This window comes from Arachis hypogaea, chromosome 5 (assembly GCF_003086295.3).
Source record: "Arachis hypogaea cultivar Tifrunner chromosome 5, arahy.Tifrunner.gnm2.J5K5, whole genome shotgun sequence".
NCBI classification, from domain to species: Eukaryota; Viridiplantae; Streptophyta; class Magnoliopsida; order Fabales; family Fabaceae; genus Arachis; species Arachis hypogaea.
The window spans coordinates 99,988,435-100,015,680 of NC_092040.1; the positions used below are offsets into that span (position 1 = coordinate 99,988,435).

Here is a 27,246-nt window from a genome sequence, read left to right on the forward strand (position 1 = left end):
CGTCTAGCCTAAGTTTTCAGAGAGCATTACATATTAAATGCGTGAAACCTAAACCATACCTTGGTCGATTTTCGCGTTGGTCCAAGACAACCCTTAAATCATACACACAGCCCCACAATTCACAAAAACGTCAAGACCTTGATGCCAATCCTTCACCAAGACTTCAAATGTCCACAATTCAATCCCAAAATTTGTATACACACACCTAGTTCACACCTATTATGCATATATGATTCAAAATTCAGAATTCACATACTCTAAACCAAGAATTTGGCCAAGGGAAGAAACCTCACCATACACCGGACTAATAGAGCCAAAACCAACAAGCTCCACAAGCTAATTTGAATCTAGAGAATCAAATTTAACAAATTCTCAACTTGGGCACACATAATTTTCGAAAATTGAGGGAAAGGAGAGGCTGAAATGCTAAAGTGACTTACCAAATAAATTGTTCCAATAAAATGGTAGAGCTCGACGCGCTAGATGCGTAGCCGCAAACGGTGCGGCGATCGGAGCTCGGATGAGGAAGTTATAGTGGTTTGAGTAATTGAATGAGGGTTAGGTTTTGCTCTAGTTCTTCTCCCTCCATAAAATGTTTCCCAGCATAATTGATGAAGAAGAAGGGAAATAAGAAGCTGTGTCTTCTTTAATGGGTTGGGTTTTGGGCCCATTTTGGGTTCGGTTCAACTGATTTGATTCGTTCGATTTAATTTTGGATCAAATTCTTTGAATTTAGTGTTAAAATTCTCGTTTTGAAGAGTTCTATCTTATTTTAATATTAGATTTGCATTTCTAATTTTTCTAATTAAAATTAGATTTATTAACTAATTATTTACTAACTTTAGCGGGGTTTACACAAAGAAGAAGAAGGATATGAACGTTCACGTTAGTGGCTGGGAGTTTGAACATGTATTCACGGTCTTACTAATAAAACTGATTTTTGTTAAACTTAAGCTGACGTAGTTAGATTTGGTTATCAGAAAAACTTGAATATATAACTGATAAAAGATAAAGATAAAAATAAAAAGAATTAACTAACTGTTGACGGTAAAAAATTTAACAATAAAAAATAAAATTAAAATTTATTTAAAAGTTAGAGATATAATTAAATTAAATTAAATATTTAGAACAATTTTAAAAAATTTTAAAAATGTTACGGGCAAAAAACACCTCAGAGAGGGAGCGCGCTAGAATATATTGAAGTACTACTACAAATCTACAATACTACTATATGATTTTTTCCATTATGAGGATTTATTGTATTCTAGTAAGAGAACAAAATATTCTGTGTTATGCTGAAACCTTTTTATGACATTCAGTTTTCAATTATAAATATGCCTGTCCAAACTATGACGTAGCACATATTTTAATGTAGATTTTGTAGTGTAATGTGGACCAAACTAAGACCAGAAAGATGGAACAAACATTTGAACTTTGAAGTCCTGCTATAAAGTTACGAAGAAATTGCTTGAAAGTTTCACTTCAGTTTCTCATGCCAATAAAGTGCCTTTAATTAATTGCATACCCTTATTGCCACGCACGCTATGTTGCATTATCATCCTTCTCCTATTTCTGCGAAATTCATTCACTCTCTCACAGTCTAATTATTAATTTGAGGGACCAAAAATCTCAAGACGAAGTAATAAAATGGAAAATTTTTAATTATTTCAATAATAACGGTGGTTGAAATAATTTAAATAATACATATTTTTATAATTTAAATTAACTACAAAAACTGTTTGAAATATCAGTATTTTTAGAATACATGAAATTTTTCCAATAAAGTTAACCATAATAAGGACGTGTATGTACATATCATCTACACCGCGTAATAATTATTCTCAAGTCTAACTACGGAATTTTGAATTTGAATTGCAACATTTTTGTTGTTTAGTCAAACAAAATTGAATAACTAAATTACATAGCACAGCTGTTGTTAATGTAACTTTAATTTGTCCCTACTCTTTAATGGCCGGCAGCAGCATGTAATGTGTCATGTGGATTTGTTTGAGATGTGTCCAAATGTGGTATAGTGCAAGATATTTGGTTTTTTATCACTTAGTTTGTGAATTAAAATTTTGGTTTAATTATTCTCTTAATTTGTATAGTTTTACTAAATTATTAATTTATTTTTTACAATTTAAAAATTTACAGTTAGATTTTTTATTAGATAAAATTTATAACTAAATTTTTTAGTTGCTATTTTCAAAAAATTAATAATATTAAAATATTTATTTATTTTTAAGAAATTTTATAATTTATTTTATATCAAACACTAAAACGAATATTCCAAAAAATATTTTATATTTTTAATTAAAAATAATTTGAAAAAACATACTTAAATATTTTTTTATCCAATATAAAGACTCAATTATAATTTTTTTAAAGAGAAAATACCATTTTCTTTTTCTGCGAGATGCTAAAATGACACTCCCCTTCCCTCTATTTATAAAATGTATATTTCCCCTTATAACATTTAAAAAATATTATTTTTAATTCATTTTAAATTTTTTTGTATTAACTAATATTAACTTTATCCATTTTTAAAAAAAACTAAATTATTTTTTTACAAAAATACCCTTTAACAAAAAATTTATTTTTTTGTCATTAAATTTTACTTAGCAAAATAGTCTTTAATAAATTATATTTTTAATAATTAAATTATTTTTTTCTAAGATATCCTTCAATAATTTTTTAATTATTAAATTGTAATTTTACTAAAATTTTCGTTAATAATTATTTTTATATTTAATGTTAAAATAATATATATTTATACTTAGTAAAATATAAAAAAATTATTAACAAAAATTTTGGTAAAATCGTAATTTAATAATTAAAAAATATTGAAGGGTATTTTAGAAAAAATAAATTTAATTATTAAATTTTTTAAAAAATATTTTGGTAAAAATACAATTTAATCAATAAAAAAATAATTTATTAAAGAATATTTTGGTAAATAAATTTAATGTTAAAAAAATTTTGCTAAAGATATTTTATAAAGAATAATTTATTTTTTTTGAAAAATGGATAAAGTTAACATTAATTAACACAAAATTTAAAATGGATTAAAAAGGAGGTTTTTTTAAAAATTATAAGGGAGAAAAATATATATTTTATAAATAGAGGAGAGGGGAGTATCATTTTAATATCTTGCAGGAGAAGAGAATTGTATTTTCTATTTTTTAAACTATAAAGATTTAATTAAAAATTTGATAAAATTATAAGGATTGACAAAATAATTAATTAAGGATATATTTTCTTGGATGATTTTGGGTTTTCTAAAAATTATTTTAACTCTAAATTGAAAGAGCCTAGCAGCGGAAATGACACAAATATCCAACACAAAAATAATATGGAAGCACTCACAACTCAATATGACAGAAACTATAACAAGAAAATATAGTAAGTAAAGTAATAACAAGAACATACAGAGATTTTAACGTGGAAAACCCCCTTAATGTGAGAGGTAAAAAATCAAGGGTCGTCCAGACCAATGAAATAGCTCCACTATAATCAAATGAGATACAAGAGAGTCTCAAACAAAGCACAAAAATGTGCATATAACCAACCAAAACATCAAAGCACCAAAACTCACAAATAAGAAGCAAGAAGATAAAATATACCCAAAAAATAGAGCTGCTGTCTAAGCCAATTTTTTCCTCTGCAGACCTCCAATTAAAATTTCCACCGTTCAGAATAAAGAACAAGATGTGAAGAATCTATAGTCCAAATTTCACATCGATCGAACGGTGAAAAAATGAGAACCTGTCGTTCCAAGATTGCTGCTCTGTGTAAAAAAAAAAAAAAAACCTAATTTCTCTCTTGGAAAGTCAATTTCTCTCACTGCAAATCTCCGATCAACATCTCCATCAACCAAAATGAAGAACAAGATGATAGGAATATGCAGTTTAAATTTCAAACCGATCCAACAGTGAACAATTGAGAAAATGGCATTTAAAATTTACTGTTTTGGACAAAAATGAAAATTCTGTTTTTCCCCTTCTCTTTTTCTATTTGGTGGCTACTCTCTTTCTCTCAAAATGACCTCCAAAATTAGAATTAGGATTGTGGCACTAAGGTGCAAGAATACACTCCCAAAATATTGGGCTTAGACCTCACAAAGGAGAGAAAAAAACCCAACATAAATTTCGATTAAAATCATCTTAAAAATTTTAATTAGTGAATTAAAATGAATCCATGAATCTTTTTATGTAGATGATAATAATCAAAATGTTATTTATTTTATACGGCATTTGAACCCAAAATTTCATACTTCATCTATAATATTTAAAATGCGTACTATAATAGAATGTAATTGTTTTCACTTTAGAAATTGATGATATGTCTTTTCTACTATAAATGAAAACTATCTTGTAAAAATGAAAAAATAAGTTTTCCTTTGTGAAATGGTGAGATAGATTTAGAGATGACACACACTGCCACATGCAAATAGGAAGCATCTACCAAACTTCATTCAGGTTATTGTCTAAAAGTATAATTGGACCATGACAATAGACTATTTCTTTCAAAATTTAAGTTAGGTAAAAAAAATATATAAATAGTTATATTTTTAATATTTTTTATTTAAAGTTTGTTTTTGAGTTTGCATAAATTTTGATAGTTTATTTTTTTCTTTCGTTTATTTATTTATACTGAATTTTTTTTGGAATTCAATAAAAACATCGAATTTTAATTTTTCGATCATAAAATTATTTTAAAAAAATTAAACTGATATAAAAATATACATAAATAATTATATTTTTAATACCAATTAATTAAAATTGCAGCAGAATATAATGCACTATAGCTTTTGTGTACAACTTTATGCATTCAATAATATATTGAGTCACTAATGTAACAGTACCGATCATCCTTGGGTACCTACTAGGGGTGCACAGGCCCGAAAGCCCGACCCGGTCCCGAACACTTTAGGAACTAATTTGGAGTGATTTCATCGGGTTTAGGGTCGGGTACGGGTCTCAAAAATAGACCCGGTCATTATTTCGGGTCGGGTCCGAGCCATAGCTTGGGTCACTCGATGTCGGCCCGGTGGCCCGGTCATCATACACAATTAATATTTTGTGTTATTAGTGATGGATCATGACTATTCTTACGTGGAATTTAAGTATTGTAAACCTTAATATTTTGTGTTATTAGTCATTATAAGACTATAAGTTAATGTTTTATGTTTAGAATGCATAAGATTTTAGACTAGTACATAAGATTGTGTTATTTGTATTGATTTAAATATTTGGTATTATTAGACAATATTAGTATTGATTGTGGTTATGCTTTAATATTGATTGTGGTTATGCTTTAATTTTGAAGAATGATTGGTTCTTGTTATATTTTTCTAAGTGAATTTTACCATGTTAACTAATGGTTGGAGCCTTGGAAATTTGGATGTTTTTACATGCTAGTTTACAAGAAGGTATCAACGTAATGTAATGTTAACGGCTCAGTTTTCACCCGGTATAATTGTGGCCCGAAAGTGTAATTGTTTCATCGGGTCTAGGGTCGGATTCGGGTCTAATAAATAGACCCGGTGTATATTTCGGGTCGGGTCTGGGTCGCATCAAACCCGGCTTCACCCGACCCATGTGCACCCCTAGTAACTACTCCAGTTACGGAGTATAGCAAATTAAAATCATGTGCAGAGCTTGTGCACTACAAGGGAACTGAGAAATATACAATTTTTTTGGAAATTGCGGCAGTTTTAAACCGCAACAAAACGACATACTAACAATTTTATAATCGTTGCAATTTAGGATGTGGTCATTTAATTTTGTAGCGGTTTTTACGAATCGCTGACATGACTACCACAAAATTAATATATAATGTCGGTTGATTTAAATCATCGCTATTTTTTTATTAATTTTTTTAAAAAATTACAGCCGCCGCAATTTTGATAGATGCTTTTTAAAAAAATGCAGTGGGCTACATGAAATTTAAAAAAAATTGTTGGACTATAATATATTGTACCATTTTTTTTACTATAACTTATTTTCTTTACATCATAATTGATTAAACTTTAAGATACGTTTATAAAAAGGGACTAAATAGATAAAACCATAATTTTGTATAATTGAAAAAAAAATTAATGGATAACACCAATAGAAGAAAATAATTTAGTTGCAATAAATATGAAGCAGAGAACACAATAGTAGCACTAGTCAATTTTGTACACATGGTCATAATACATAGTAAACATAAGTCAACTCATACCTCTTTCTCATACTTCTTAATATCTAGATATAAAGTAGCAATAAAGGCATCATATTTCGGATCATCTCTCAAAGAACGGTGACTGGCATAATGTGTTCGGCAAATAGGACATTCATTGTTCCTGAAATAATACATAAATAATGAGTCTGCATACAGAGATTATATCCTGAAATAATACACTTAAACAAAAAATAAATTCTCAAATCTCTACTCTAATTTATTTTTCAAACAAAACACACCTTGAACCTTCAAAACATTTTCTCTGTAAACATTTAAGCCATAAAATGCCTTGCAAGAGTTTTAACGGGTTTATTAAAAGACAACTCACCTCTATAAGAGCCAACTTATGCTTTTGAAATTTATTTGTCTTGTACGCTATTTTCATGCAATCCCGTCTATACGGAGCCGCCCATATGTCACCTTTAGGATCCATTTCTCCCTTACAGTTCCTACGTAGATATACTTGAAATTTTGGAAGAGGAACATAAAACTATACTTTCAAGAGATTTACTTCTAGAATAAAGGTATTTAGAAATGTTTCTTTATGATTGCAGAATCATTATTTCACACTACAACAAGCTCAGGAAACAAAAAATTTGCTTTTTAAAGAATAACTTTGCACAACAAGTCAAGGGTAACACAGTGTGATTTAATAAGAAACAAAAAATTTATTGTTACTTTCTATTTCTCATCTAAGCCTTTAAATCAATCCTGATCTTCTACATCCCTTATTGGCTCAATTATAGCTTTTTTAATGACAAATTTAAGCCTAACGTAGAGGCAGGTCCGCAATTTCCTTTAGTAAAAGAAAACTCAGAAAAGATACCATCAAAACTGGCATGATACTTCACATTAAATTTTAATCTCTTCCCTTGAGAATTTATGAAGTCCTATGAATGAAGTTGAAAAAAATGACACTACAGAGTAAGTTATTGACATCCAGTATAAAGGTTTTTAACAACTATGAATTATTTGAAATGAAATGAAAAAATAGAAAAAAAACTTCATCACGAACTAGTACATTCTCAGCAGTCAGAAGATGAATTGTAAATTGAGAGCAAAGTAGAGAATATTATCATTCATTATCATTTTGTACAGTTTTATAACAATTGTATCTATGACTAGTTATACACATGAGGACCACCACTGCAGTTAATTCAGTCCTAGCAGATTTGGGATAAAATTCAGAATAGCAAAATTGGAACAAAATTAAATTAGGACAAAAGGAGAAGGGGGAAAAACGAACTAGAAAGAGGAGAGATGGAGCGATCGAGCAGCGCACAACAGGGCAAGTGGAGAGTATGCCGATGATGACACCAGGACAGACGGATGGGAAGGACGCCGACGACGACACGAACGTGCACGGCGGAGTGAGAAGACTTGGACGACCCCTTTCACTTTTCTTTCGCACGCAGGAGCTACACGACGGAGGGAGCATACCAGTGACGAGGAAGAACGATGACACGGACGTACCAGCTGAAACTGATAGAGAAAAGAGTCACAGTGGCGGGATATCTCAGAGATGATAATTGGTGCCTTTGCTCCCCCTAAGGTTCACACGAAAATGGGAAGAATGGTGCCGTTTATCTTGTAGTGTCGACGGTTCAACAAACGGCCGACGATTTTCTGCCGATAATGTGAAGAATGGTGCCGTTTATCTTGTAGTGTCGACGGTTCAACAAACGGCCGACGATTTTCTGCCGCAATTTATCGTTTATCTTGTAGTGGTGGTTGAGAGTTGAGACAATGTATGAGTGAGTGATAAACTTATTTGCCTCATAAACTTTTAGTGTGTGTGACTTGTTTGCCTCATAAACTTTTAGTATATGTGTGATTGGATGGATATGTGTGTATGACAAAAAAATTAGAATATTATTATATTATTTATTAATTTATTTAACATTCAATACATGAAATATTACTCCAACTAATAAATAATAACATAGCAATTTGAGTATGATTATATAATATTTTATTATTTTATTTATATATCTTGATAAAATTATTTTTGGGTTAGTTGTAAAAAAAAATAACTAACTTTGTGAAGAAATAAATTTTTTTAATATAATAGTGAAGATTGCCGCGGTTATAGACTAGTGCTATTTTTTAAAAAAAAAATACATGCTAATATTGCGACAGTTAACAACTTGTTTTTTAAAAAACTTATTTTCCAAATAGCAACGGTTAAAAATTGTCGCAAATAATTTTTTCATTTAACAACAATTATATCAACGGTTGCTAAAAACCGTTGCAAAATTCAAACCCGATGCTCTAAAAGAGGGCGATTCATAAACCGCTGATATTCTATTTAGCGGTGATCCACCGCAAAACCCAAAAGAATCACTGATAATATCCATATGTCTTGTAGTGCTAAGAATGAAACATTTAATTAATGAAAAATGACATGCACTTTTCTCTTTTACAAGATGTCTAAATAATATATTTTATTTATAAAATATACACTCTAATAATCTCCTATAAAATTAAAATAACACATATATACTTTAGTCCATTCAATAATAATCATTATAATTATATATACAAGTTAACCATAATTATTTAGTTGTTTTAAATAATAATAAAAATAAAATTAATTACATAATAATAAATATAAATTTTATACTATTATTATTAATAAAATAAATATCATTAATTTATATGCATAATTATAATTATTACTAATAGATATTTTAGTTAAAATATATTAAACGATAAGTTATTTAATCTTATAAAAAAAATTTTATATTTTACGAATAAAAAAAAGAAAAATATTGTTTAGATATGTCACATACAGAAGAAGAAAATGTCATTTTCTGTTTGATTATTTTTGTTGCTATACGAGTCATACAAGAAGTAATTACAAGTGAGTTTCTTGTTTTTTCTTTGAAAACTCTGGTGAATTTGAGGATTACACACAATCTCCGGCACGCTATATCCGATCCTTCCTAGGAACATGCATGTAGTTTGACCAAAGTTCTATAACAAAGAAAATTAGTTATTGTACAAAAGCTACCACTATATCATATTATTAAGATGTGATTATCTATTGAAATTCTTGGAATCAGACTACGCTGACGAAATTAGTTAAAGAAATGTTTTATTCCATATCACAGTAAGAGAGATCAATAATTTGTTCCTTGTCATACAATATATCATACCCACCAAATAATATGAGAATTGAAATCAGCTTGGGTTATCTAGCTAACTAGATATAGTCATGCATTATTATTGCCACTAAGAAAATCTAATTTCCTTGAATTGTAATTTAATTGCTTTATTTATAGTGAATGCTACTTTTTGTTCTTTTATGCCATTCCATAGGTAGAGAGGAGTTCCAGAGTTTCTGGGTCCTACTTGCATTGGCAGTTAGCTCTCCCTATATATCGCAATAAAAAAATATTAAAAATCATCTGAATTTATTATTTTTTATTATTATTTAATTATTAATTTAATTTTTAAGTTAATAATTTAATAATATATTTATTTTATATTTTTAAATATTAATAATTAAATAATAATAAAAAATAATAAATTTTAATGATCTTAAATATTTCTCAATCGGTATATAAAAATACTGCTTAATTAGTTACTAAAAGAATTGTATAATCTCACAAAAACAATGTATACATACAATAGTACAAATAAATGTAAAATATTAGCAGTACATATATACAAGTACTTTACTTGTAATAGTATTTACCATGAATGACCAAATATACAATATATAATAATAATAATAATAATAATAATAATAATAATAATAATAATAATAATAATAATAATAATAATAATATAAAGCCTTATCCAATCAAGTAAGATTTGTTATATAAATCATAGGATGTTATATCTTAAAAAATAGATTTATTTAATAATAAATTTAAATTATTCATAATTAATATTAATATAAAAATAAATTATTCTACATACGTACATCTTTTTTAGATACAGTGATTTTTTTTTTCAACCAATTTTTAACTCATATTTTAAAATGAGAAATATTATGTATCCAATATTTTTCATACATTTATCTTGTATTTAACATTAATCAATATTTTTTCATTTTTTTACAAAAAATATTGATCCCTAATTTTTTTTCATTAAAGTTTAATATAAAACATAATTTTGTAGAGAGATTACTTTTCTTTTGATTGCTATATTGAAGGAGTTGACTTTGGATGGGTGTTGACGTCAAAGTCGTTACATCATATGATACTCATCGCGCGCTGTTTCTTTTCATTTGCTCTATCTATCTATCATTCTATTTACTTGCTTCGCTATTATTTCCTTCACCATTCCAAGAACCTTCCTTATATTATATGTTAGATTCTTATTATATTTATGAAATGTAATAATACTATAGTATATATATAACTTTGGGTATAAAAGCCAAGTCATACGGTTACCCCTCTTCTTGCAATTGCACTTGCTCCTTCAATTCCTTCCTTCATTCCTGAAAACCTCTCTTTATTTGGTACTAAAACTCTTCAGAACAGAAAAAAAAAATGGCGGCGAAAAGGTTTTTGGATGATTCTGATGATCGAGACCAAGATAAGCCAAACGACAAACGGTTTAGATCTAATAGACCTACTTTGGCTTCGTATGTATTATTACTACTTAATTAGCTTCTTTTCTTTTCTAATTTCTACCTAGGGTTACATAATTATTATTTATTTTCGTACTTATTAATTAGTTTTGGTCTAATTATATCTTATTTGACAGGGTAATAACCGAAGTTGTTATGGTGAAAAACTTGCAAACCTTGTTTACCGTAGCCTTGGAACCTGTGCTCAAGAGAGTGGTAAGAGTTTTGAACTAAACGATAAATGATATTTGTGTTATTTTTTGTGTCTTTTTGAAATTAACTCTCGAGTTTATAACCTAGATATTGAACTACTATTGTTAGGTGAGTGAAGAGGTTGATAGAGCGATGAGGCAATGGTGTTCTTGTTCTTCGTCAAGGTCCTTAACAAGGTCACCATCATTGAGAATCAAAGCATTTGACGATGATCAACCATCATCAACCTTGCAACTAGTCTTCAGCAAGAGGCTATCCCTTCCAATCTTCACCGGAAGCCGAATCCTCGATGTCGAAGGCAACCCTATAAGCATACTTCTCATGGACAAGAGCAGTGGCCAGATGGTTCCAACAAGCCTCCCACATCCAATCAAGCTCGAACTCCTCGTGCTCGACGGCGATTTCCCCCTTTCTGATAATGACAACTCTTCTTCATCTTCTTCATCTTCTCGTGGTTGGAGTAGTGAAGAATTCAATAGCCGCATAGTGAAGGAGAGAACTGGCAAGAGACCTTTGCTTGCCGGAGAGTTGAACCTCACCATGAGGGATGGCATTGCACCAACTGGGGACATTGAGTTCACCGATAATAGTAGCTGGATTCGCAGCCGGAAGTTCCGGGTTGCCGTTAGGGTGGCTCCGGGGACTAACCACCATTCTCTTGCAATTCGAGAAGGCATTACTGAAGCTTTTGTTGTCAAGGATCACCGTGGAGAATGTAAGTTTTCTCAACTTCATATATTTATCATTTTACTATAACTAAAATGAGCCACCAATATAAAATACATACTGAAATATAAATACACATTAAAAATAAATTAAATTACACATATATTTATACATAAATATATTGATAACTAATTTTAGTGATTAATTTTAGGGTCCAAATAATATTTTTGATATATATATATCATAATGACTTGTGCATCTCATTTTATGTTTTTATTAAAAAACATATTAGGAAACAATTTTAATTTTTAAATTTAATTAGTTAAAATTTTCGCTATAATAAAAATTTGAAAGTGGATAACAAAGAAAAACGTTATAGCTAAATTAAGCATATATACATTTGCAAGCTTATTGAGGGGTTTCAAATAAATAATAATAAAAAAAATATGTTTCCTGAGAATAGTAAATTTAGTTGGTGGTTAAGAACTATCATTATTATTATATTGTTCCATTAAATGATAGACAAGTGCATAAGTCCCTCTCAATCTCACATCGTAGATATTAATGTAGATATATGTGATCTTTTATCAGCATTGACCGTTGTTTCAACTTTATTTTTCAATATATATTTGTAGTTGATATATAACAACTATCGGTATATATAAATAATTAGCTGATAAATACAACTATGCTTTTGTTTAAATAATTGACATATTAGATAGGTTGTTGATAACTAATAATCAACATGTGGAAGTCTAGTTTTCTTAAAATATAAGTCTCTCGAGTCAATAGCTTTTGTTGTTACTCGAAGAAACGTTCTGGTGATTATTGATAACACAATATTAAAAATATTTAGATATTCTTAGACTTTTTCAAATAAAACTAGTATGGAAGAAAAGTAGTAGTTATTGATTACTATTGTCTCCATGCAACAGAAAAATACAAAGTAAATTAATTTTGATGTTACATGCATGTGCCTAGTAATCCAACATATTTTCTGTATGCAGTTGAAGTTATCTAAAATTTAGGGTATAGTGATTAAAGTCTATTAATAATTTGCTGGTTTGAAAGAGTACATACAAATTTAACTCGTGTTGGATTATATTACGAAAAATATAAAAAAAATTAATTTTTAGTTAGTTAATATTAGTATTTAATTTTATAATTTAGAATTTAATATTAAAGATTCATAATTTAAAATTTAGAATTTAAAATTTAAGATAAATAATATAATTTAAAAAAAAGTAACTGTTATTAACCAAAAAAAATTGATTATCTAACCTTATCTATGATTCTAAATTTATTATTGTCACACTTTATGCAGTAGTATTAAACACTTGCATTAGTAGTAGCCCAAGTTGCAAGGGTGCATCTTTTTCACCCTTTGTAGAAAGCTAGTGTGATATATAGCCATGATCCATCAATGATCATATAACATAATATAATGCATCTTTTTTACTTTTTCTTTTCTCTTTTGTTTGTACATTCTTTAATTTTATGGTGGTTGTAAACTATGAAGTGGAAAGTGATGGTTGGTCAATATATTTATACAGCTAAGAACCATGTCCATGTCCACCATGAACATAGATGCTAAGGTCCCACCAATGCAACTACCTATGATGTGAAATTAAAATAACCCACATGATATTGATGCAACATATATAAACTCTGACCCAGTATAGAGTAATATTATATTTGTACATATATATACCTTCTAAAACACTTATAAATATACATCAAATTAAATTAGATATTAAAATATTTGACCACTTTTTTTTTAAAAAACATTTTAATGATGATAAATTAATAAGATATGTAGATACCTAATAATCAATATATTTATGTTTCTATATATTGTATTTTATGCAAATTCTACTCCTATTACTCGCCAACTTGCCATTTGTGAATGAAATATACAAAGCCAAGCAAGTAGCTAGTGGTACTTTAAATAATTGTTCTTGCATTGACTTGTTTTAGGGTTCACATTTTTAGCAAGGGGAGAACATTCTTTAATCTTATGCATAGCATTGACTATTAATGCTAGCTAAGTTGATAAATTTTAAAGTTGCACCTAAACATTTATTAATTATTCAATATTCATGCGATTATATATATGCTAAATACCGTATTTCTTTTTCTTTGTTTTTATATATTTAATTTGAAGTGTACAAAAAACATCACCCACCAATGCTAAATGACGAAGTGTGGCGGCTAGAAAAGATTGGAAAAGATGGAGCTTTCCACAAAAAATTGAGTTCAGAAGGGATCAAAACAGTTCAAGACTTTCTCAAACTATCAGTTATTGATCCTCATAGGCTAAGAAAGGTACCTGAGTATTATATATGGCACCATACATCCTAATCTTAAATAGGCTATATTATTATGTGAAATAATAATTATATATTAATTAAACAAAAATAATAATTATTTAATTTGTTGTTTGATGATATTTGGAAGTAGATTTTGGGCATTGGGATGTCAGATAAAATGTGGGAAGTGACAATCAAGCATGCAAAGACTTGTGAAATGGGAAGCAAGATCTACATCTACCGTGGCCCTCATTTCACTCTTTTTCTTAATCCAATTTGCCAATTGATTAAAGCTGATGTCAATGGCCACACATTTCCTACCAAAGAGCTTACCAATTTGAATAGGGTAAGCAACACATGAAATGTTATATTTTTAACACGTTTTTTTTGTAAATTTTGTATAATTTTTTTTATCATAAAATTTCTGATATCATGACATAAAATTGTTTTTTTTTTTAATTTAAAATAATAAAAAATATATAAATAATTTTATCTCTAATAATTATTTTTATTATTGTCTACAATTTCAGGCTTATATAGAGAAGTTGGTGAGAGAAGCATACGCTAAATGGCAAAACTTGGAGGAATTTGATGGGGTTTTGAATGATAACATTGCTTTGTTAACCCAAGGTATGCAACATTAATTATAATTTCATACAAATGAATATGAACAGGAGGCTAATTAAGTTAGTTAAAGATAAGATAGTAATTCCATTATTTAATTGAATTTTATATAATAAATAGGTGATGCAAATATGGAGCAATATCAAAATAATCATCCAGGTTCGGTGGTAACATATGATAGCAACGATTATTATGGTGACAAATCCACTGCCAGCTATGTACCGAGTAATAACATCAATGATAATAGTGCACTAATAATGGGGTCCATGGAGTGGTCCCTGAATAATAGTAACCCAGGATACACCACAGCATCATTCACCAATGGATTTCCCTATGGATTTTCATCAGGATCTCAATCGGACGGTGATATAACACCTACTTCAGGTTGTGTCATTGACGAGGCTCCAAGAAGACATATTTAGGAGTAAAAAAAAATTCCTACACACAATGTACAGTATGTATATGTAGGCATGCTGCTTACAATCATGTATAAGACCCTTTGTAACACATCTTTGTAGGTAGGGTGCCCCTAAATACTGTGTCCAACAATAATATATAGAGTATAATATAAGATGACAATTTAGTCAACTAGTTGACTTTGCGTTGTAAATAGAGGCAAGGATTGGAAGAGTCAAATTAGGGTTATGTGCTATGCCCATTATTATTAGTTAAATTAGAGTTGCTTTTGTTATTATGCCATTAATGTTGATCATGGAATATGATATCTATTGTATCGTAGCAAACTCCCTAATGTCTGATCCATATTTTCTGGATTTAGTTTTTGGATGGATTGGTATGGTAATGTTAAATTCATTGTGAAGGGTCTAAGAATTAGATCAGTTACTGATGAATCGATCAAGAGACTAATTTAAAAGTTTAATGATTTAATTGTAGTTTAATCGTAATTGAATCGGTTTAAATAAATATAAAATTTTAAATATCTAAAATTAATAATTTAATATCAATAAATTTTGAAATTTAATATTTCTAATATGGAAAAGTATAAGGAACCAAAAGCTTATCAGTCAAAAACTAAACAAAATTATATTAATTTATATTAATAATTAATTAATTTTAAATTTTTTAAATTTAAAATTTAAAAAATTTTAAATTAATTAAGTAAACCTAATTAAAACCTATAAAAATTTTCCTCTTTTTTCTCACATTAATCTATCACTTCTAACAATCACAAATTCGAAAATTATATAAAAAAACATCTATTTAATATGAAAAAGAAACATTTTAATACTTAATAGAAGAAACATCCATATATATTAACTCGTAAAAATTTTGAATTCATCCAAAAATATTTGACTGAATTTTGGCTGATATACTTTTGTTCCCTAACTTTACTCTTCTAATATATGTATTTAAAGTTTAAACTAATAAAACTTAACATTCAACACAATTATCAATTTAAAATTGTATTTAAACCTAAAAAACCTAAATCCCTAATTTATTCACTCCTCACTTTCATTCTCAGTTGTTGCCTCCTCCTCGTATCGCTCTCTTTTCTTTTCTTTTTTTTTCTTCTTCTTCTTTCTTCTACCTCTTCTCACATACCATAACTTTCTCTTTTTCACTATTTGTTTCATCCTGCTTTTTTTCTATTTTCTTCCATGCTGCACCACCACCTGGGTTTGGCTCCGGCATTTCACCTCCTCTGTCGCCAAGCTCTGCAACACTAGAAACATTGCACGTGCTTAATTGTTTGAAGTAAGAAATTCATTACTTTTAAATTAAGATAGTAAAATTTACATATGAGAATTATAAATTTAACTGTTATTAACCTCTCGTTTTATCAATCATCTCACTGTAAAAGATCTAAATTCTATACAAAAATATTGTACAATCATTATTTCTCTTAATATATATATAAAGCAAGATGCGAATTGAAAGAATAATAAAAAAAATACAGAGCATGAATAGGAAAAAAGAATTATAAACAATTTAATTAAAAATATTTTAAATATCAACTATAAGTGTATATCAAAATTAACTACTAAAATTAGTCATTAATATAAATATATATAAAAATATAAAATACACACTAAAAATAAGTTAAATTATACATATATTTATACATAAATATATTATAGTTGATTTTGAAGGTAAATATTATTTTTGTTTAAATATATTCATGATACTAAATTGCTTTGTATTTGAAAATCTTAATCTTCTCGAATCCCTTGTAAAGTTATGACCTATGAGTAACTAGACTAACTAATATACTGGATAGTTAAAATAGAATAGTTATTAAGTTTTACTTCTAAAGGAACATTTGCAAAGGTTGTCCTTAATCGTGCAGGTTAAATAAGTCAAAGTAATTAATATAATAAGTGAGAAATTGACTCTCCAATATCCATCAATTCCAAAAGTAGTAAGCATATGCAACTCATACCCTTATTTAATTTTCTAAACGAAATTTCACTAATATTCAACAAGTGAGAACTAAAGTTTGAAGGCATTTAATTTTCTTAAGACTAAGTCATGACTTATATGCCAAGTTCAACACCAAGAAAATAAGCCACTTCCTTAATTCCTTTAGCGTCACGCATGCTCTATTATAATAATTCCAATTCCGTACACTTTCCGTTCCTTAAATGAGTTCAAACGGTGATCAATCTCTAACCAAATTCAAACACCACATAACATTTTTTCCCTAATGTTGAAACTTGCATTGTTCTTCCTCTTAGTTCTGTTCCCATTGTTGTTCCATAGTTCCTTAGGCAACAACATCATCAACACCACTTCATCTTCAACACTTTGTGGCACAAAATCTTGCCCCAATGGACCTAACATAAGTTACCCTTTTTGGCTCTCACATGGTTCTCCCCCTCAAGAATATTGTGGCTACCCAGAATTTGGTTTAATATGCTTAGACGATGGCAACACCATTTTCTCTCCACCACCAGGTTTATACTATTATGTTAAGCACATAGACTATGATAACCATAGCATTAAGCTTATTGATTTCGACACCACAAACCAAACATGTCCAAGGGCACTTCATGGTTTTCCAATAGGGAACTTACCACTTTCTCATTCTTCATTGAACTTGAACCTTAGCTTTTACTATAACTGTTCTACTTCTACTACTTCACACCCTTCTAATGTTCCTGATATAAGTTGTTTGAGGCAAGGGTCAAAAGAGTCTTTTGTGTTCTTGAAGGGGAATGAGAGCAAGGGTTTTGATTGGTCAGAGAGGTGTGAGGAGAATGTTGATGTGACAGTGATGAAGGATGAGATTAGTAGTAATGGTGGTGAATATGGTTTGGTGAGTGAGTTTGGTAGGGCTATGAATGAAGGGTTTGTGCTTGAATGGGAAACTGAAGAGACTTGCAAAGAGTGTGAGGCTTCTGAGGGATATTGTGGATACAGTAGTACTAACAAACAGATCTTGTGTTTCTGCAAGGATGGTACTGTAAGGACCAACAATTGTCAAGGTATCACAATTTCTTTCCATATTTCTATTCTATAAAGGTTTTTTCATACAAAGTTGATAGTTGAAAACAGTTAGATAATAATTCAGTTAAACATGTGAAATCATCTAACAGTTTTCAACTAACAACTTCACATGAAGACAATTACATGAGAGTTTTCACTCAAATAATATTATTCAAAATTTAGTATTAAAGATGTTTTAGTTTATGTTGTTTCATAAAGTTACTATTTATGTTATACAGGCGTCTTAGTCATATGATTATATGTAATTGTAGGGTAGGAATAGTGATTATTTTTTTTTTGACATGGTTGTTTTCATGTTTTTAATTTTGCCAATAGTTTGAAATTTTAATTCAATTTAACTTTTATTTATTATTGACTGTGTTCTGTTTCAGTAGCAGGGGAAAGCAAGAGCAGGTTGTCGAAATTAATTATAGGTATAGTGTGCCATACGATTATTTTTTCTATTATTCTCTTGTTTCTCACAATAATAATCAAAATTGTTCATTAAATGTCATTAAGAGGTTTCACAATGGAAGATAAATAAAGAGTTTTACAAGATGAGAGTTTTCTTTACCTTGCTACTTTATGTCATTGATTATATCCTTTGTGATACATAATTTAAGTCCAAAGTTAAATCACATAATCTAATCCCTATTAATTACAACACCACAGTTCATATTGGATTATAATCCAAATGTAGAATCTTGATTATTCATCTGATTGGGTTTCTATCTCTGCTTACAGGTTTCATAGCTGCAGGAATTGGAGTATTGCCTATAACATGCATCATACTTTACATTTTTAGACACAAACTATCACCAATCATGCCTGAAATTTTGAAGATAAAAAATAACGACCAAGATATTGAGGCCTTCATGAAGACTCATGGACCCATAGCCATAAAAAGATACACTTATTCAGATATCAAGAAGATGACCAATTCTTTCGAGTCGAAACTCGGGGAAGGTGGTTATGGAGAAGTATACAAAGGATTCCTTAACAATGGTGGTCTTGTGGCTGTAAAGCTTCTCAAAGCTTCCAAAGGGAATGGTGAGGAGTTCATCAATGAGGTCACGAGTATTAGTAAAACATCTCATGTAAACATTGTTGCATTGCTCGGATTCTGTCTCGAAGGTAACAAGAAAAAAGCTCTTGTTTATGAATTCATGCTGAATGGATCACTTGAAAAGTATATACATAACAATGATCCTATAACCAATCCACCTTTGAGTTGGGAAAGGCTACACCGGATTGCGAAAGGGATAGCTCGAGGGCTAGAATACTTGCACCGAGGTTGCAACACAAGGATTCTCCATTTCGACATAAAACCAAATAACATCCTCCTAGACAAGAACTTTAACCCTAAAATCTCGGATTTCGGGTTGGCTAAGCTTTGCTCAAAGACACACAGCATTGTCACAATGTTGGATGCTAGAGGGACAATAGGGTACATAGCTCCAGAAGTATGGAACAGACACTTTGGTGGAGTGTCGCATAAATCTGATGTATATAGTTACGGAATGATGATTCTGGAAATGGTAGGAGGGAAGCATAATAACACAAATGCTGAGGTAACTAGTCATTCTAGTGAGTTGTATTTTCCTCATTGGATATACAAGCATATTGAAAGTGACAAGAGTAGTGTAGCATGGCAAGGTGCTACTATGAGCAATGAGGAAGGTGAGATAGTGAGAAAAATGATCATTGTAGGGTTGTGGTGCATTCAAACAATTCCATCAGAAAGACCTCCAATGAGTAGGGTCATTGAAATGCTTGAAGGAAGCATTGATTTGTTGCAAAGTCCACCTAAGCCTTTTAATTTTTCCCCAACTCAAACCAAAGTGGAATCTTGTACAACTTCTAGCACGAGTGATTCATTTTCCCCTGCTGATTAAGTGATTAGTATAATCATAGATAAGTTTTTTTTAGCATGTTAATAATTCACCTCTTTTATTAATTATGTGGTCAGGAATTTGATCACTACTCTTGAAAATATAATATGACTTTTGTAGTCAAATATTCATGGCATGATTATTGTAACAGAGGATTTTTTATTATTTACATGCTACTAGTGTACGTTATTAATTAGTTTCTAATTTAATATATATATATATATATATATATATATATATATATATATATATATATATATATATATATATATATATATTACTAGATATCTTTCATGACATTTCATTGAAGAAGCCCTAAAATAGTCAACTATAACTATACTGCATATTATGGATTGGTAAATTTGTTTTAAGTAGAGTTGAATCTTGAAAGAGGTATATAATGTTTAAATTAATTTTGTTTGTATATCTTGCATCTATATCTGTTAAAAGACTTCTTGTTGATGAGTTGACATTTTTTGATCGGTGAAATTTTGTCTTGTTAAGGAGGTGATAAGTTTTGGTTTATAGGTAAGTGTGATGTGAGAGTGGCAGTATTGATGAATAGTTTGTCTCTATTTTAATATAAGAGTGATAGACTTTGTAAAGTATTGTGTCATGTGATGTGATACCATGAGTTTAGCTTTTGTTGCTTGTTTTATTTTGAAGCAACAAAATTATTTTTGGAATTTTCACAGTATCTCCCAACCCGATAGATTTAGGACTAATTCTCGCAGATCAAAACTCCATCTAAGGGTTTTCTACGATTGGCTAATACGTTGCTGCATGCACAACGCGGGATTCCATCCCTCGACACTTACCTAAGCGGAGTAGTGAACTAATTACTAGACCAATCCAACTAGGTTGAAGCAACAAAATTATAATAAAACTTTATGTTTCATGTTTAATCTCTGACAATACATTATATACATGTATTTTGTATAATGTTCTTTCAAATTTTGTATCTCACTAAATAAATAGTAAATATTTGTCACGGTTTTCATTTCTATCATAAACATAGATGTGGACAGCAACTATACACAACTTTTTGTTCCTTGGACACTCAATCAACCTATTAAAAAATTAATAAAAAACAGATAAGATAAAATGATAGTATATGTAATTCTGTCACAATGGCCTTGGCATGCTTTTTTAATTTGTCTATGATTATTATGTCTTGTTACTTTGTTTTTCTAACAAGTATCACTCAGAAACACTAAACTACACAAATTCTATATTTTGTTTTTTCTTTTTCATCTAAGAATCACCAAGCAAAACAGTGGTAATGCACAAAAATTAAATATGCTAGAAAATTCATAAGAGATACGAACAATTTATTATAATCATCTCCAATCCATGTCCAAAACATGAATAAAATGTTTAAATATTGATTTCATACCAAGAACTACTAAATCATTCCACAACTACTATAATTTATTCCCATCAAACAAAACAAAGTAATAAACATCACCAATAATATAAGTTTGAATTGGTAATTATTATTCAAAGCCTGCATCAAACACACTAACATCTCCTCCTCCTTCTTAAATTGGATCAGCAAAAAGGACAATTTGAGGATTGGCAAGAATATGCGATTCAGAATCTGATTGATCATTGTCTTGCTTGCCATCATCATGCGATGATCTATCATTCGGGGTTCGAAGAGGAGTAGGGGCAATATTCACATTACACTCTTCTTTCTCAGAATCTTCTTCCTCAAGAGACACATGCACAGGATTATCAATACTTGAAGGTTCCTGACTCTTGTTCTTCACATTCTTGCAAGTTCTTCACATTTTTGTTTCCAAAAAATAATTATTAGTCATACTTATCAACACTCATCATGGAAAATTTAATACATGTTGTCACTGAAACAACATAATTTAATTTCCTAAAGAGTACACAATCTTACTTTGATGGAGCATATACTTTGTTATTGCTACATATTGTCCTACTTGAGAACAAATTGCAGATATCTTCACAAAACTTTTGAAAATTTAACTATTTTACAAATTGAAAAAATGCTCAAAATACTTAATTCTAAGAATTTGATTCAAGAGAGACAATGTTAAATTAAATCAAATTTTCAGTTGAAGTCATCACTACCTCTAAGAATTTTAAATTAATCAAGCTTCTACCAATAGAAATTCAAAATTAAAGATCTTTGACTAGTCATAGATATTGCTTAGTTATTAACACGAGTATAAATTTACAACAAATTATACCTGATAAACTTTTAGACTTATAGATATGATTTACTTATTATGACTAATTTGCAGAAATAAAATTCTCAAAATATCAAAACTTATGCTAAATATTATTTGAAAACAAAATTATTGAACGTGGATTCATTCCACATAGGATTTCATAATATCCTTTTATTAGTGAATAGTGTTGTTAAAATAATGACACATAAAAAATCGATAGAATGAAGGGAGTACCTTGCAATTGGTCGTCTAACACCAGGGGAAACTTTAACATTCACATCATAATCAGAGTCTTCTATATCATCCTTAGTTTTTTCTTCTTTCTCATTTTCCTCGTTTTCGTCCTCCTCTTCCTCTGTTGACTCCTCTTCTGACTCAGAAAAAAGAGGAGATGGATTTGCAATAAAAGGACGTGATGACAATGCCTGTGAAGGAGTGTTGTGACTGCTGTTCCTCTTCTTGAGATTCTCACGAATTCTTGATTTTATTCTTCAAGAACACAAAAACTCATTTAAAATTATTTAATTAAATATGATTATTCAGACGAAGATATCTTCACCTAAAAATAATAGTAAAAAATCTTTAAATGATTACACAATTAACGTTTATGAAATCATAGTGAATTGAAATATATGTTTCTGAAATATATATATATATATATATATATTATATACTGAATTCTTTTTTCACCATATTTGGCATCAAAGTCATTCACGTAATCACGCATATAATGGAGGCTCTTCTGAGTCTCCTAAGTGTTTGATACATCCTTCCATCCTGCCCTATTTATATTTCACCACATACATGATTGACATATCCATATGATAATGTGAGTTATCAAAATTCAAAAGCAATAAACAATAACAATATATGTATAATAAAATAGAAGAAAAGAGCATTAATAATAATAATCATAAGCACTAACCATTTGAGCATGTACTGTGGCTTACCCTGTATATGACATTCCCATATTCAAAGATTTTGATTAGCATTTGATCATGATAAACCAATAGATAACAATAACATACACCATAATGATGAAGAATAATATATTAACATATAATAAATTAAAATAATAGAATCCAAATTGTATTTATATTCATCAAATTCATTATTCTTAATAAGGTGACAAAGTCTCCAATCAATCTCAGACTATTTTACTGTAAAAAAGTATTCAATGAACACAAAATTAAAATCAGCCAAAAAAACCTTAATCAGTAATCTCATATACAAATATATGTTATTTTACATATTTTCACAAAAATAATTCACTTTTAGAATAATCAAACATTCAATAAAATAATAAGTAACTCTGTTATGATAGTATAATTAAACTTTTTTACAACAATATATAGCCAATTTTTTCTATGAACATCGAATATTTATTCTTAATGATAGTTAAATGATAACTAATTTTTTATATTTTCATATAACTTATTTGATTTTCTATATACATCAATCAGAATATTGTAATAAGATGAAAGAAATATGCATATACCCGATGAATTCTCTTACGGCGAATGGAGTGGACTTCATAAGTGCGACCATCAATCTCTTTTTTTGGTGGCATTGTTGATTGTTTTCACTCACCCTTAAGTATAAAACACGACTCACCAATAATATATACATACATATATATATATATATGTATATATATATATATATATATATATATATATATATATATATATATATATATATATACTCTTTTAATGCGTGGATTTAGCACTTAATAAAGTTAACATCTAAAGTTTAAATTTGGTAATATTTATGTATAAATAGTATTTTAATAAATGTGTATCTTTTCTCTTTTGTTACTTAGCAATTTTTTAAAATATATTTCTCTATCATCTGAATTGTAGATACGCATGGACACTAAATAAGGAAACATTTATATTTTTTACTTATTTGCAAAAATGTCAAAAGATTTTATCAAATAATTCATCCTTTAATAAGAGAAAAACACGGAATTTATTTTTTATTCTGTTCCATATGTAACCAAATCATTTTCATAAGCATTAAATATGAGATTAGAAAGATATGCATGAAAGGTGAAAAGGTTATAGATTATGGCGTATAAAAAAGGTAGGTTTGTTTAAGATTATTGCCAGCAAAAATGTCTCTTTTTTGATAAGGCTGCGGTAATGGTATTTGTGGTAAGCTCAGAAAGAAAATTTAAAAAGTTAATCAAGTAGATACAAATCATAATGTCTAAAAGTAGGTAAACTAGATATTGATAATGAGAAGATAAAGTTGGAAAAAAAATAATTTATTGTTTTAAATACTGTCCAATCTAATATAAAACAACAATATAAGTCAAATGATAAAAATAATAAAAAAACAAGAGAAGAAGAATCATATGTATATTAAATAATTCTAAAAAAAATAAATTTAATGTATTTTAAAAATATATTAAATATAACCTTTTTATAAATATCAATACATTTATATTATTAACTATATATGATTAATCATAGTTAAATCAAAATAATAAAAAATAAAAAATAAAGAAAACACCCTCTTCTTTCTTCAAGGGAATATCCTCAACCTCCAATGAGTAGGGTCATTGAAATGCTTGAAGGAAGGATTGATCTGTTGCAAAGTCTACTTAAGCCTTTCAATTTTTCCCCAACTCAAACCAAAGTGGAATCTTGTACAACTTCTAACATTATTGATTCATTTTCTCCTGTTGATTAGTATAATTATAGATAAATTTTTTTTAGCATGTTAATAATTCACCTTTTTTATTAATTATGTGGTCAGAAATTTGATCACTACTCTTGAAAATATAGTATTATTTTTGTAGTCAAATATTCATGGCATAATTATTATAGCAGAAGATCTTTTATTATTTTCATGCTACTAGTGTACGTTATTAATTAGTTTATATATATATATATATATATATATATATATATTCAACCATATATTATGGATTAGTAAATTTGTTTTAATCTGAGTTGGATATTGAAAGATGTGTATCATGTCTAAATTAATTTTGTTTGTATATCTTGCATCTATATCTGTTAAAGACCTGTTGTTGATGAGTTGAGCTTTTTTGATCGGTGAGTTTTGTCTTGTTAGAGAGGTGATAAGTTTTGGTTTATAGGTGAGTGTTATGTGAGAGTGGCAGTATTGATGAATACTTTGTCTCTATTTTAATATAAGAGTGATAGACTCTGTAAAGTATTGTGTCATGTGATGTGATACCATGAGTTTAGCTTTTGTTGCTTGTTTTATTTCGAAGCAACAAAATTATTTTTTGGTTTTTCACGGTATCTCCTAACTCAGCAGACTAAGAATTAATCTATTGCAGATCGAAATTCTATTTAATGATTTTTTTCTAGCCAATACGTTGGTGCATGCATAAGGCAGTATTCTATCCCCCAACTCTTGCTTAACCGGAATAGTGAGCTAACTACTAAACCAATCCAACTAGGTTAAAGTAACAAAATTATTATAAAACTTTATGTCTCATGTTTAATCTCTGATAATACATTAGATACATGTATTTTATATAATGTTCTTTCAAATTTTGTATCTCACTAAATAAATAGTAAATATTTGTCACGATATTCATATGTATCATAGACATAGGCATAGATGTGGACAGTAAATATACACAACTTTTTGTTACCTGCACACTCATCAACCTATTAAAAATACAATAAAAAATAGATAAGATAAAATGACAGTATATGCAAATGTGTCACAATGGCCTTGGCATGCATTTTTAATTTGTCTATGATTATTATGTTTTGTTACTTTGTTTTTCTAACAAGTATCACTCAAAAATACTAAACTATTCTATATTTTATTTTTTCTTTTCCATCTAAGAATCAGCAAGCAAAGTAGTGGAAATGCACAAAAATTAAATATGCTAGAAAATTCATAAGAGATACGAACAAGTTATTATAATCATCTCCAATCCATGTCCAAAACATGGAATAAAATGTTTAAATATTCATTTCATACCAAGAACTACTAAATCATTCCACAACTACTATAATTTATTCCCATCAAACAAAACAAAGTAATAAACATCACCAATAATATAAGTTTGAATTGGTAATTATTATTCAAAGCCTGCATCAAATCCACACTAACATCTCCTCCTCCTTCTTAAATTGGATTAGCAAAAAGGACAATTTGAGGATTGGCAAGAATATGCTCTTCAGGATCTGGTTGAGCATTGTCTTCCTTGCCATCATCATGTGATAGTCTACGATTTGGGGTTTGAAGAGGAGTAGAGGCAATATTGACATTACAATCTTCTTTATCATAATCTTCTTCCTCAGAAGACACATGCACAAGATTATCAACACCTGAAGATTCGTGACTCTTGTTCTTCACATTCTTGCAAGTTCTTCACATTTTTGTTTCCAAGAAATAATTATTAGTCATAGTTATCAACACTCATCATGGCAAATTTAATACATGTTGTCAATAAAGCAACATAGTTTAATTTGATAAAGAGTACACGATCTTACTTTGATGGAACATTTACTTTGTTATTGCTGCAGATTGTCCAACTCAAGAACAAATTGCAGATATCTTCACAATACTTTTGAAACTTTAACTATTTTACAAATTAAAAAATGCTCAAAATACTTAATTCTAAGAATTTGATTCAAGAGAGACAATGTTAAATTAAACCAAGTTTCAGATGAAGTCATCACTACCTTTAAGAATTTTAATTAATAAAGCTTCTACCAATAGAAATTAAAAATTAAAGATCTTTAATTAGCCATGGATATTGCTTAGTTATTAACACAAGCATATAGATTACTACAAATTATACCTTATAATCTTTTAGACTCAGAAATGAGATGATTTAACTAAATTTTTATCTAATGACTTTCAGTTATCAACTTCACCTGAAATTGACTGCACGTGAGTTTCCACCAAATTGAAAGTGGATTTATTCCATGTAGGATTTCATAATATCCTTTTACTGGTGAATTGTGTTGTTAAAATAATGACAGATAAAAACTTGATGGAATGAAGGGTGTACCTTGCAATTGGTCGTCTAACACCAGGGGAGACTTTAACATTCACATCATAATCAGAGTCCTCTTTATCAT

The 27,246-nt window shown here is 28.9% G+C and overlaps 2 protein-coding genes across 4 annotated transcripts; both read left to right on the forward strand.

The window, feature by feature from the left end:
- Positions 1-10,461: 10,461 nt before the first annotated feature.
- LOC112802242 (protein SAR DEFICIENT 1) lies at positions 10,462-15,362 on the forward strand. The gene is made up of 7 exons (XM_025845356.3): positions 10,462-10,822; positions 10,945-11,023; positions 11,129-11,735; positions 13,851-14,011; positions 14,147-14,341; positions 14,526-14,625; positions 14,740-15,362. Exons 1-7 carry the CDS (start codon positions 10,728-10,730, stop codon positions 15,039-15,041), a joined length of 1,539 nt encoding a protein of 512 aa, XP_025701141.1. The 5' UTR covers positions 10,462-10,727; the 3' UTR covers positions 15,042-15,362.
- Positions 15,363-16,729: 1,367 nt separating this feature from the next.
- LOC112802243 (LEAF RUST 10 DISEASE-RESISTANCE LOCUS RECEPTOR-LIKE PROTEIN KINASE-like 2.1) lies at positions 16,730-20,151 on the forward strand. 3 transcript variants are annotated; one of them, XM_025845358.3, is made up of 3 exons: positions 16,730-18,065; positions 18,459-18,500; positions 18,811-20,151. In XM_025845358.3, the coding sequence occupies exons 1-3, from the start codon at positions 17,285-17,287 to the stop codon at positions 19,959-19,961; spliced, it is 1,974 nt and encodes a 657-aa protein (XP_025701143.1). In that variant the 5' UTR covers positions 16,730-17,284; the 3' UTR covers positions 19,962-20,151. The 3 variants fall into 3 exon arrangements, with proteins under 3 accessions (XP_025701143.1, XP_025701144.1, XP_025701145.1); XM_025845359.3 differs by having other exon boundaries at positions 17,149-18,065; positions 18,462-18,500; XM_025845360.3 differs by having other exon boundaries at positions 17,170-18,065; positions 18,465-18,500.
- Positions 20,152-27,246: the final 7,095 nt, after the last annotated feature.

Bases quoted from the DNA above. Each gene is read 5' to 3' on its own strand.
- LOC112802242 (XM_025845356.3), top strand. From the start codon at position 10,728: ATGGCGGCGAAAAGGTTTTTGGATGATTCTGATGATCGAGACCAAGAT. The intron at 11,736-13,850 runs GTAAGTTTTCTC...TTTAATTTGAAG, and splicing joins CAAGGATCACCGTGGAGAAT to TGTACAAAAAACATCACCCA. The intron at 14,626-14,739 runs GTATGCAACATT...TATAATAAATAG, and splicing joins CATTGCTTTGTTAACCCAAG to GTGATGCAAATATGGAGCAA.
- LOC112802243 (XM_025845358.3), top strand. From the start codon at position 17,285: ATGTTGAAACTTGCATTGTTCTTCCTCTTAGTTCTGTTCCCATTGTTG. The intron at 18,066-18,458 runs GTATCACAATTT...GTTCTGTTTCAG, and splicing joins AAGGACCAACAATTGTCAAG to TAGCAGGGGAAAGCAAGAGC. The intron at 18,501-18,810 runs GTATAGTGTGCC...CTCTGCTTACAG, and splicing joins GTTGTCGAAATTAATTATAG to GTTTCATAGCTGCAGGAATT.